A 13,519-nucleotide genomic window follows, 5' to 3' on the forward strand; every position below is an offset into this window, starting at 1 on the left:
ACCATACATACATTTAAAGAGTGCTGGGAGGATGACCACCCTCTGTTGTGCCTTGTGGGCTCCACCACTGCTTCTTATCATGTCTTAAGTATCTTGTAAGAAACTCAAGATATTCAAGGTACTTCTTTCAAGCAATGACAAAAGCCAGTACTTTGAAGAAATATATTTAATTTACCTAACTATAGGTCACAAAAATATTCAACAATTTATTCTCTCTGGATAGTTCTTGTGATATTCTAAACAACTGGTAGCTTATTGAAGTTGTTACAAATAATCCTGGTTCATTATCTTGTATTACTTTGCAGATGGGTCCTAGTGTATAATTGAATAAATCATCATTACAGCGAAGGAAGTCAAATATTAGTGAAAACCCAAAGGGAAATGGAGCCCTTGAGAAGAGTATTAAGAAACTGCTTACAGCTCTTTAGCTCTCATAAGCTGATAAGCTTTTTTGGAATTGATTATATTTTAAATATTACATTGGATTATGATAGTCCTATTAAATAGCTTTAGTATCATGGTTATGAGAAATAAAACCAAAGATATTTGTGACCCAGTTAAAGTGATCAGTGTTATAAAAATACTGACTTAGCATCTACAGAAGTAAGAGTGTACAATATATCCCCAGTAGGAACCACCTAATGACGTTTCATAGTTTTATTTGACTAGTATACCATTCATAATGGCTGTTAGTAAGTGGCAGGGGCTAGATGAATCCCACAACTTCTCCCTGCAAAGCTAGTATTTTTGAGAATATGTGGCTTCAGCTACCGCAGGGGTCCCCAACGTAGTGCCTGCTGGGGCATTTTTGTGTGCCCGCAGGACACCGCACCGCCGAAATGCCCCTGAGAAGCGTTGCCGTTTAAGCAGCGACGCTTCTTCCCGCTGCCGCTTTTCGGCGGTGACGTGTCAGGCGCCCACCACAGTCTTTTGGGAATAACAATATGCTATTCCCACAAGAAAGTTTGGGGACCACTACCCCTTCTCCTTCCAACAGTGCAATATGGGCTAAATATCTCCTGAAAGTTTTGTCATGTGGAGTGGCCCTTTAAAAAGGCTCCAGGAAGGATGATTTTGTCAGCTGGGCCTTCCAGGATCACTAAGAGGTAGGAAACGGAGGTAGCCAAGACCCCTCTGTTCCTAATCTTCTATGGAGCCAGGAATTTGGGGTGTCACGTGGCTCCACCACCCCATCTGCTTCTAGCAGCACCAGCGGGTTTCCCTTTACCATCTCAGGAATCCTAAGGATGTCTGCAATTTTGGACCTCGGTGCACTGTTGTGGAGCTTGGCAATTGACTCTTCCGTGGGGGATGAGTGAGAAAATGGGAAAATGAATAGAGGGTTAGGTATGGGCAAGCCCTGGCAGTACCATTACAGTCCTGAACTAGTTTCAGAGTAGCAGCCATGTTAGTCTGTATTCGCAAAAGAAAAGAAAAGGAGTACTTGTGGCACCTTAGAGACTAGTGACCTTAGAGCACGTACACCATAAGTGTTCATTGATGTTTCTGTCCTGTTGCAGCTCACACTTGCAAGGACCCACCCCTGCACTGAGCAGCAGGGAAGGACTCTCTTGTTTGAGAGAGCAATAAGGACAGTTTATATTTTTCTATCGTAAAAAAGAAAACCTAATAATGCTGCACAGGGAAGTGTTTGGATATATGTTGTATATAGAAGGGAGAGATAAATATAAAAATAATTGGAAGTGAGCCACGGATTTGTTTTTTCAGGGAAGGATGAAGGTTGGAAAGGAGGTGAATGTTAAGGCAGCACAGGAGTTTAAGGTATTTTAAAAACTTTCAGAGTTGGTTTAGAACCGTTAAACTATACATATGATTGACCTAATGTTTTCAAATTAAGGGATGTGGAGCACTTCACAAGTACTTTATGGCAAGTTGACTAGTCGTACGATGTTGACTTTCCTCCTTCCTAGTTGCTAAATTTCATTTATACAATTAAAATATATGAAATCCTTTTCTAATATCCTGAGTAGAAATGGTCTGTGCAATTGTGAATGAATGAAGATATGGTCTATGAAAGAATTTCTCTATTGTAATGTCTACACTATGAAAAAATTTGAAAATGCTAGATTCTATCACCTCACTTCTTTGTTAATGTTAGTTATCCTCTCTCCCCCATTTCCTCTGATTTTCTGTTACTTGTTTAGCCTTGTCTTAAATTAGACTGTAAGCAATTTGGGGCATGGACTACCTCTACTGATGTTTGTACAGCATCAAGCTCAGTAAGGTTATGATCTAGTTGGGATCTCTGGGTCCTGCCACAATACAAATAATAAATAGTGGTACTAAACAGAAAAATTGAAATTTCTTTGAGTTAATAAATTTGTACAATTGTTATTATCTTTTCCTTTCCGGATCCCAAGTCCACAGCTGTTTCCTCATATACTTTTTGCTAATAATAAGACCAAATAGATAACTGATCTGCATAGTATAGCTTACAGTAGGTTTCTTGTTTTCAGTAAGTTGTTTGTTAGTCTCTAAGGTGCCACAAGTACTCCTCGTTCTTTTTGTTTTCAGTAGTTACTTACAGAATTGAAATCCATCATTTGAGTGTCTTTGCTTTGAGAGAGACTTGGAATGATCAAATATTGACATCTCGGCATGTTGTTGTGCTGGTAACTCACCCTTCCAGATTCTGTGAGGGTTGTAGTGTATTTATTCATTTGATTTATAAATAATGTAAAAATTACTGTTTGTCTGTAAGGAATTCATCTTTAGTCTACGCTCTGTGTATGAGTAATGGCCTCTTGATGTAATTGGAAAGTGTCTACTTCATTTTGGGCACTAACAAAAAATCACAAGTTACGGTGTATAAATAATATTCTTCATTTAATCAGCAATTTGTCTGATAGTTTTCATTTGCAGGTTTCATGCTTTTTAAGAGGTTATATTTGTCTCACAGTGCATGTCCTTAATTCCTGCTAGCATTAATTGGAGTTAAACATTTTCATTAAAAACCTATCCCTTAAGCCTTCTGTAATATTGCTAAGAAAATGTAATCAGATAGTAGTAAATGGTTGTGAATGTGTAATTTTAGTACAGCCAATTTCAGCATGTGAATTAGTTTCATATTAAACAACAAGTCTTGATTTATGCAGTCCACTTACTAATATTATCTTGACAAGGGCGTGCTAACAAGGTATGTTAAAATATGGAGAAAGCCAGAGCACTGAAATACTTTAAAAGCTGCAACCAGAATCTCTGCATTCCAACTACTACTATAGTGAGACCTCTGTGATTAAGCATCTCCCAATTACTAGTAATGGTATTCCTTGATCTTTCCCCTTAATCCTCATGCTTGTTTATACTTCTAAAATTGAATTTAGTTTGTAATGTTGGTATGTCTCCACTTATGTCTCTGCACTTGGTATGGTACATACTTAGTTCTGAGACTTTCTTGCCACCCTCAATAAAGCTCCCAAGTTACCTACTCTTCCCTGAAGAGAATTAAAAGGGAGTGCATGAGGTTCTCAACTAATGGTTAATCAGGTCTCCTGTTAGTGATTGATTTATCAGTGTCACTGTTCCTCTTATCTTTTTAAATAAATGAAGCTGCCAAATCATACTCAGCTCATATACATGAAAACTTGTGTTCCTATTACTGCCACTCTTTCCTCATTCTTTCCCTGTGTTGGGTTCACTCCTTACCATACTGTTGCATTCTGGTACTTGATTCCATGAGGTGCTGAGCACTCTGGCCCAGATCCAGAAAAGCACCTCAGCATGTAAGTAGCCACCACAGAAGTCAATGGGACCTCTCAAGTGTTTAAAGCTAAGCATGTGTTTAAGTGCGTTTTTGGATTGTTACCAGAGTACTTGGTACCTCATAGGATTAAGCTTTTTGGGACAAGAACTGCCATTTATTTTATTTGTACCGTCTCCCAGCTTATTAAGGTAACCAATCCACCTCTAGCCTTTGCACTTCCAGTCCCCTAACACAATGGTTTTCAACCAGGAGTATATGTACCTCTGGGGGTACGTAGAGGTCTTCCAGGGGGTACATCTAGATATTTGCCTAGTTTTACAACACGCTACATAAAAAGCACTAGCAAAGTCAGTGCAAACTAAAATTTCATATAGATGATGACATGTTTATACTGCTCTATATACTATAAGTTGAAATGTAAGTACAATATTTATATTCCAGTTGATTTATTTTAGAATTATATAGTAAAAATGGGAAAATAAGCAATTTTTCTGTAACAGTGTGCTGTGACGCTTCTGTATTTTTGTCTAATATTGTAAGCAAGTAGTTCTTAAGTGAGGTGAAACGTGGGGGTACGTAAGACACATCAGACTCCTGAAAGGGGTACAGTATGGAAAGGTGCTCACTTCAGCAGGAAACTGGGTTGTGGAGGTTATCTGGGAATTTGCATTTGACCGTAGGGATAGCTCTGAGTACTAGCATCTCTGTAGCAATATGTCAGCAGCAGTTAGGAGTGCTGTTATGGTACACTTCTGGTTTTAAATGTGTAATTATTTTTTACAGACTTCCAGTGGGTCCAAGGAGATGTATGTGAAGTTCAGCTGATGGTATACAATCCTATGCCTTTTGAACTCAGAGTAGAAAACATGGTATGTATTTTTCCAAATTGTTCTTTTATCATTATTTTGTGACACAATATTTTTTCAATTCTGCACCGTTCAATTTTCCAGTATTGTTTTTATGTAAAGCAAACTGTTAAAACTGTATTCAACCAATAAAGATAAATTCTCAGTCATATAACATCATTGCGTCATTTAGCCCTTCTCACCTTCTGTACTAGACAACTGATACTAGAAATAAGGCATACATTTTTAACAGTGAGTAATTAACCATTGGAACAATTTACTAAGAGTCATAGTGGATTCTCATTCACTGACAATTTTTAAATCAAGATTTTGTTTTTTTAAAGATGTGCTCTAGGTATTATTTTGGGGAAGTTCTTTGGCTTGTGCCGTGCAGCAGGTTGGACTACATGATCACAATGGCCTTGGAATCTATGAATTATTGCGACAGTGAAATGAAATTCTTTGCCATTCAGAGTGCATGGATGCTTTACAATTACTGATGTACAGATCCCTGAACACTGAGGACTGGCATATAATGGCTGCATGGTTATTTAAATATCTTATAGTTATTCTTGTTTGCTGGGCAATAACCATATCCTTGACTGAATAACCAGACCCTGAACCCATAGGCTAAGCATCTTCTTAGCCCAGGGAATGATTGTGTCAGAATTATCAGGGTACATCTTCAGGTTGCTATGCTGCTGTGTACTGAACGTCTTTTCATCTCTGTCCTGGTTTCAGACTGGCCTAAGAATTCCCCATCCATCAGGTTGCCTCAACTTTTGACATCCTCCCTAGCTTGATAAAAGATTAACCCCCGCCACACACATCTAAAGCACAAAGATTGAGAGTGGGAGGAACATATGGGAAGAAGCCATAGATGGTGAAGAGGAAGAGGGACTACAGTAACTCCTCACTTAACGTCCTAGTTATGTTCTTGAAAAATGCAGTGTTACTCCAATCCAGTTTCCCTATAAGAATTAATGTAAATAGTGGGGTTTAGGTTCCAGGGAGATTTTTTTTCTCCAGACAAAAGAAGTTATATACATATATAGTATACGTTTTAAGTTTTAAACAAACGAATACTGTACTCACCACTGATGATTATGAAGCTTGGTTGAGGCAGTGGTGGAGCGGGGTCGGGGTGCAGGAGCTTGCCCCGTTCTGCCCGCTTGCCCGGCACTCTCGGGCAGGAGCACTGGGCAGGGGGAGCCAAACAGCGTTATAAGGGAACATTGCAGGACTTCAAAGGAGTATGTTCTCTAATAGATCAGCGACCTATTAACGAGACCATGTTAACTGGGACGATGTTAAGTGGGGAGTTACTGTATTTAAAAAATTCATCTGAGATCTCAAGGACTCCACTTGACAAACTGATATTACCTACTGATCAATTTTATACTTCTATAATCCTACAACTTAAGTCTGTTTAACATACGATTATATATGACATGACATATGTTAGTTAATCGTAATCACAAAGTAAACGAGCAATAAACTAAAATCTTTGGCTATACATCATAAAAATTCATTATTTGTTGAAGTCCTTTTGGGTTTCATTTTTATTGTCATCCCTGAGGAAAGCAGACATTCAAATCATATAAGTTCATGACTTCTGTTATTTTTAATTCCCTAGTCAGTGTTCTAAAAATATATATAGTGCTTCATTGAGGGATGCTGTTGTGAATTTCTGTGGTCTTATCCGTACAAAATAAATTTTTGATTCAGTTGCTCAAATGTGCTCTGGTATTGTACGTGCATTTTTGTGATCAAAAAGTTTGCATATTATGACAAGAATCAAATATAAATTTCTTGGTCTTGCCATTTGATCAACTAAAAGTTTATGGTTTAATATAAATTTTATGCTTTTCGGCTTAATAATGTATATTGATTTTTTTGGTGGTCATCTACAGTTCACCTGACTCCTTCCCATCCATTTTAGTCTGATTTGACACCTTATTCTCCCTCTCATAACAGTCACATTCTCTCACCTTCATCCTGGCCAACTGCAGTATTGATGTGTTGTCTGTTGCTTAGCCTCCCTCCTTCTTTGACCTTAAACTCTCAATCAACACATCGACTTATCAAAAGGGCCACTCATTCAACCTTGTTTTCACTAAATGCTACTTGTTCTATGACTTTTCATTTGCCTTTCCCTTTTTGTGACAATCACTTTATCTCCTTCAGTACTGCCCACCTGTTTCCCTTCCATTATTCTTCAATCCATCAGTGTGCATGATTTCTCTTCTCCTTTCCCACACTCTCTCCTGTGCCGTCTTCACATATTCTTTTGAATCCTTCTGTTCCTCATTTCCCAACAGCCTAGAACTTGGGATCCTACCGGGCTTTGTCTTTTGCCTGCTCTTCTTGCTCCTACACCCTTTCCCTTATCCCTGCCACCTTTAATCTGATAATACATAAATGTACCTCCACTCCTGATCTGATTCCATCCATCCAATCTTGCATCTTTGTCTGTTTCTCTAACATATCCTCGAGGATGTTTTTGCTCTTAATATGTCTGAAAGCCTAGAAGCTAGATAAATTCAGACTAGAAATAAGGCATGGGTTTTTAACAGGGAGGGTAATTAAACATTAGGACTACATACCTAGGAATATAGTGGATTCTCAGTCACTTAAGTTTGCATATATTTGTAAAAGAGATGCTATAGCTCAAACGGAAGCTATATGGGCTTGAAACAGAAATTAACTGGTAAGGTTCTATGGCTTGTGTTATTCAGGAGGTCAGACCAGGTGGTCATAATGGTTCTTCTGGCTTAAGAAATCTATGAAATTTGAACTGCTTAGAACTCCCAAGACCTCTTTGCTTCCCACCTTTTCTGTTCCTGCTGGCAGCAATGCTATCTTCTGTCACTCAGCCACACAATCTGGGCCCCTCTCCTCTTTCCCCACACTTCCAGGTCATGTCTAAATCTTGTTCTGTATCACCTCTAAGTTCTGGTCTTTTCCTTGTCTCCACATCGTGCAAATTCTAATTTAGTGAGAGGTTTTGTCAATAGGAAGGTGAATTGCAATACTTGTCACTAGAATGCAGAGGTGGATTAGGTAAAACAAGTTTGTATTGTGAGCCAGAAGGCAGGGGAAATCATAGGCTTGATCAGAGAAGGTGATGTCAGAACACTTATCGGGTACCTAGGGCCAGCCATAGCAAGACAAGTTCTTACAAAAGATAGAACGGACATACATACACAAACTGAAACAGGAACAAACTAAAAAAAGCAAACCAGCCTTCATGATATCCACTCAGATTATGTTGAAGAGTAAAAATTGTTTCATTAACCTGGGTACTGGGGCCAATTTAGGAATGAATGTCAGTGTCCTGGATGCACAATTGAAATTCTAGGTGTATACTTTGCTTAGTCTCAAGAAACTCAAATTCTGTCAAAACTTGCCCAGCGATGATAAGCACCCTAGTTCCTACCCCTGCTGCAGTTGCCAAACCCTCCTCTGCCTCAAGGTTGCAAAATGCTACCACAGGCCTTTGTAAATCTTATTTGGCACAGCGTTCTGCAAAATCTGGTGTTTTAAAAGATGTTTCTGTTGTTGAACTCTGTTGAGGCCTAATATTAGAATAGTTTGGAGAAACACTCGGGGAGCTAAGTTTCCGAAGAGTGTAGCATCTTTATTGTTTTCTTTGATATTTATTGGTTTCAGAGTAACAGCCGTGTTAGTCTGTATTCGCAAAAAGAAAAGGAGTACTTGTGGCACCTTAGAGACTAACCAATTTATTTGAGCATAAGCTTTCGTGAGCTACAGCTCACTTCATCGGATGCATACTGTGGAAACTGCAGAAGACATTATATACACAGAGACCATGAAACAATACCTCCTTCCACCCCACTCTCCTGCTGGTAATAGCTTATCCAAAGTGACCACTCTCCTTACAATGTGTATGAAAATCAAGGTGGGCCATTTCCAGCACAAATCCAGGTTCTCTCACCCTCCGCCCCCCACACACAAACTCACTCTCCTGCTGGTAATAGCCCACCCAAAGTGACCACTCTCCCTACAATGTGCATGATAATCAAGGTGGGCCATTTCCAGCACAAATCCAAGTTTAAAAAACTTCAAATCCAGACTCCAGCGAGAAACTGCTGAATTGGAATTCATTTGCAAATTGGATACTATTAATTTAGGCTTAAATAGAGACTGGGAGTGGCTAAGTCATTATGCAAGGTAGCCTATTTCCCCTTGTTTTTTCCAACACCCCCCCCCCCCCCAACGTTCTGGTTAAACTTGGATTTGTGCTGGAAATGGCCCACCTTGATTATCATGCACATTGTAGGGAGAGTGGTCACTTTGGATGAACTATTACCAGCAGGAGAGTGAGTTTGTGTGTGTGGTTTTTGGAAAAGGGGGGGGGGGGTGAGAAAACCTGGATTTGTGCTGGAAATGGCCCACCTTGATTATCATGCACATTGTAAAGAGAATGGTCACTTTGGATGGGCTATTACCAGCAGGAGAGTGAGTTTGGGGAGGGGAGGGGTGAGAAAATCTGGATTTGTGCTGGAAATGGCCCAACTTGATTATCATACACATTGTAATAAGAGTGATCACTTTAGATAAGCTATTACCAGCAGGAGAGTGGGGTGGGAGGAGGTATTGTTTCATGGTCTCTGTGCATATAAATGTCTTCTGCAGTTTCCACAGTATGCATCCGATGAAGTGAGCTGTAGCTCACGAAAGCTTATGCTCAAATAAATTGATCACTCTTATTACAATGTGTATGATAATCAAGTTGGGCCATTTCCAGCACAAATCCAGGTTTTCTCACCCCCCCCCCCAAACTCACTCTCCTGCTGGTAATAGCCCATCCAAAGTGACCACTCTCTTTACAATGTGCATGATAATCAAGGTGGGCCATTTCCAGCACAAATCCAGGTTTTCTCACCCCCCCACCCCTTTTCCAAAAACCACACACACAAACTCACTCTCCTGCTGGTAATAGTTCATCCAAAGTGACCACTCTCCCTACAATGTGCATGATAATCAAGGTGGGCCATTTCCAGCACAAATCCAAGTTTAACCAGAACGTTGGGGGGGGGGGGGGGGTTGGAAAAAACAAGGGGAAATAGGCTACCTTGCATAATGACTTAGCCACTCCCAGTCTCTATTTAAGCCTAAATTAATAGTATCCAATTTGCAAATGAATTCCAATTCAGCAGTTTCTCACTGGAGTCTGGATTTGAAGTTTTTTAAACTTGGATTTGTGCTGGAAATGGCCCACCTTGATTATCATGCACATTGTAGGGAGAGTGGTCACTTTGGGTGGGCTATTACCAGCAGGAGAGTGAGTTTGTGTGTGGGGGGCGGAGGGTGAGAGAACCTGGATTTGTGCTGGAAATGGCCCACCTTGATTTTCATACACACTGTAAGGAGAGTGGTCACTTTGGATAAGCTATTACCAGCAGGAGAGGGGGGTGGAAGGAGGTATTGTTTCATGGTCTCTGTGTATATAATGTCTTCTGCAGTTTCCACAGTATGCATCGGATGAAGTGAGCTGTAGCTCACGAAAGCTTATGCTCAAATAAATTGGTTAGTCTCTAAGGTGCCACAAGTATGCCTTTTCTTTTTGATATTTATTAGTTTTCACATTGAAGACAAATGCATGTTTATATGAGAGGCTCGGAAAATTCTGGAATCTTACTGGATAAATGTAATTTTCTTCTCTTCATGGTGATAGTTACAAGATTAATGGATTGAAAATACTCTTGTTTACTTGAGCTGATCAGTCAGACATACAGAACTTGTCCTGGAAAGTGCTTAGTTCTAAGAAGACTAACAAATACAAAGAAACGTTTGATATAAACTATTTTTAATGATTGAATGTTGGAAAACAGCACATGTATGGCTAGAAAATAGTTTGAGAAATATATATTAATATAATTTAAGTAACTTTAAAAATGGCTAATTCAGACCATTCAGCAGCATACATTTTAGAATCAGTCCTCATATTTCACTCTCTTGTAACTGGTATAGAATGTGGTTTGTTTATTTAATGGACAAGAATTTAATGGTTATGAATCTACTGTAAATTTGGAAATCACATTTCCATCCAAAAGCTTTTTATGTACTATTGTTAAAAATAACCTCTACAGTTATTGTGGCTTTTCTTTTTGTCGACTTTGTGTTAACAGCACGTTGTGGTCAGTTTCACAGTTTGATGATGATCGGTTGCATCTATTTCACACACTGCTCTTGGGGGAGTACACATCTATGCATTTTTTTCCCCCAGCCTCTGTGAGAGGGTTTTTAACAGTAACAGCTACATTGATGAGGTGTAGTAGGCAAATATGTACAAAAAGAACAAAGGGAAAAGATAGGTGTAGGTCTTACTATGTTTGGTGCTTTCAAAATTTTGACTGCTCAAAATAGCCTTTATAAACTCAGCAGGGGATCAAAAACCCTTAGTGTGGTTTCTTTTTTTTTAAATAAAGAAGAGTGCTCAGGAAAAATTCAGGGTATATTACTGAAAGTGTGTTGAATCAGCAAACAATTTTTTATCAACTAAAAACATCGTTTCCAGTGTCCCTCTAAAGGAAGAGGATGTAGAATGAGGAGACATACAGGGTATTTGCAAACAAGACAATCTAGTTTGCCCTGTATTACTTTTTTAAAAAAATAACACATCTACATCAGGGTAGGCAAACTTTTTGGCCCGAGGGCCACATCTGGGTATGGAAATTGTATAGAGGGCCATGAATGCTCACAACATTGGGGGTTGAGGTGTGGGCTCCGGCTGGGGGTGTGGGCTCTGGAGTGTGGCCAGAAGTGAGGAGTTCAGGGTGCGGGCTGGGGCTCCAGGCTGGGGCAGGGGGTGGGATGAGGCCTCTGGCTGGAGGGGTGGGGGTGGGGGTGCAGGAGGGTGCTCCGGTCTGGGACTGGGGAGTTTGGAGGGTGGGAGGGAGCAGGGGGTTGGGGCATGGGAGGGGAGCAGGGCTGCAGGCTTTGGCGGCGCTTACGTCACGCAGCTCCCAGAAGCAGTAGCATGTCCCCTCTCTGGCTCCTACATGTAGGGGCAGCCAGTGGGCTCTGCACACTGCCCTGTCCGCAGGCTCCGCCCCTGTAGCTCCCATTGGCTCTGGTTCCCGGCCAATGGGAGCTGTGGGGGCAGCGCTTGGGAAGGGGGCAGCATGCGGAGCCCACTGGCTGCCCCTGTGTGTAGGGGCTGGATGAGGGAAATGCTGCTGCTGCTTCCGGGAGCTGCATGGAGTGGGGCAAGCCCCTGACTCCACTCCCCGGCTGGAGCACTGGAGCAGGACAAGTCCCGGACTCCACTTCCCTGCTGGAGCTTGAGGACCGGATTAAAACGTTCGGAGGGCCGGATGCCAGATGGCTCCATATCTAGTTGGCAGCCGGTATCTAGCAGAGTGCCCCAAGGGTCGGTCCTGGTGCCGGTTTTGTTCAATATCTTCATAAATGATCTGGAGGATGGTGTGGATTGCACCCTCAGCAAATTTGCGGATGACACTAAACTGGGAGGAGTGGTAGATATGCTGGAGGGTAGGGATAGGATACAGAGGGACCTAGACAAATTGGAGGATTGGGCCAAAAGAAATCTGATGAGATTCAAGAAGGACAAGTGCAGAGTCCTGCACTTAGGATGGAAGAATCCAATGCACTGCTACAGACTAGGGACCGAATGGCTAGGCAGCAGTTCTGCAGAGAAGGACCTAGGGGTGACAGTGGACGAGAAGCTGGCTATGAGTCAACAGTGTGCCCTTGTTGCCAAGAAGGCCAATGGCATTTTGGGCTATATAAGTAAGGGAATTGCCAGCAGATTGAGGGATGTGATCATTTCCCTCTATTCGACATTGGTGAGGCCTCATCTGGAGTACTATGTCCAGTTTTGGGCCCCACACTACAAGAAGGATGTGGAAAAATTGGAAAGAGTCCAGCGGAGGGCAACAAAAATGATGAGGGGACTGGAACACATGAGTTATGAGGAGAGGCTGAGGGAATTGGGATTATTTAGTCTGTGGAAGAGATGAATGAGGGGGGATTTGATAGCCGCTTTTAACTACCTGAAAGGTGGATCCAAAGAGGATGGATCTAGACTATTCTCGGTGATAGCAGATGACAGGACAAGGAATAATGGTCTCAAGTTGCAGTGGGGGAGGTTTAGGTTGGATATTAGGAAAAACTTTTTCACTGGGAGGGTGGTGAAACACTGGAATGCATTACCTAGGGAGGTGGTGGAATCCCCTTCCTTAGAAGTTTTTAAGGTCAGGCTTGACAAAGCCCTGGCTGGGATGATTTGGTTGGGATTGGTCCTGCTCTGGGCAGGGGCTTGGACTAGATGGCCTCCAGAGGCCCCTTTCAACTCAGTTATTCTATGATTCTGTGCGGCCCCCGGGCCATAGTTTGCCCATCCCTGATCTACATAATGCTTCTCGTATAAAAACAAACAAAAATCACATCCCAACCTGTTCTGTTTCTTGCCAAAACCTTTTTTTTGGGGAGAGGTAGGCTGTGGAAAAAAGTGGACGCATACGTTATTTGCTATCAGTATTACAATCAAACGGTACTTAATATAGTGGTAATACCTTATCTAGAGCAGGCCTGGAATACATGAGTTATTTATGGAAGGGCGTAAAGTTTTCTGAGTACTTAGACATAAGAATGAGAACTGGTTCAGTATTATTACTGCTGTAAAAAGCACAGCACAAGATTTTCCAAGGGGAAAAACATCTCCCAACTACCGCTTCCCTTCCCCCCACAGTATCATTTACTTGTAAAACATTTACAGTGTTTTCAAGTAAATGATACTGACCCTGATTCAGGCTTCTTTATTTATTTGTCAATGTTAATCTAAAGATTTCTAAGCACTAGAGGGCAATGTTGGACAAATATTGTTGAGTTCTACTAATGGCAAGTAGCAAAATATCAAACTTGTCATTTATACATGCTAGATATGTCGTATTGTGATGCT

The 13,519-nt window shown here is 41.1% G+C and overlaps 1 protein-coding gene across 2 annotated transcripts in view; it reads left to right on the forward strand.

Annotated features, from left to right (window-relative positions):
• TRAPPC9 (trafficking protein particle complex subunit 9) overlaps window positions 1-13,519 on the forward strand; it is an 832,591-nt gene that overhangs the window by 111,064 nt on the left and 708,008 nt on the right. For both annotated transcript variants that reach the window (XM_084622016.1, XM_084622015.1), the window contains exon 12: window positions 4,508-4,593. In XM_084622016.1, the coding sequence (XP_084478142.1) occupies window positions 4,508-4,593 (86 nt within the window). The remainder of the gene's footprint in view (window positions 1-4,507; window positions 4,594-13,519) is intronic.

This window comes from Lepidochelys olivacea, assembly GCF_965140295.1.
Source record: "Lepidochelys olivacea isolate rLepOli2 genome assembly, chromosome: 2".
NCBI classification, from domain to species: Eukaryota; Metazoa; Chordata; order Testudines; family Cheloniidae; genus Lepidochelys; species Lepidochelys olivacea.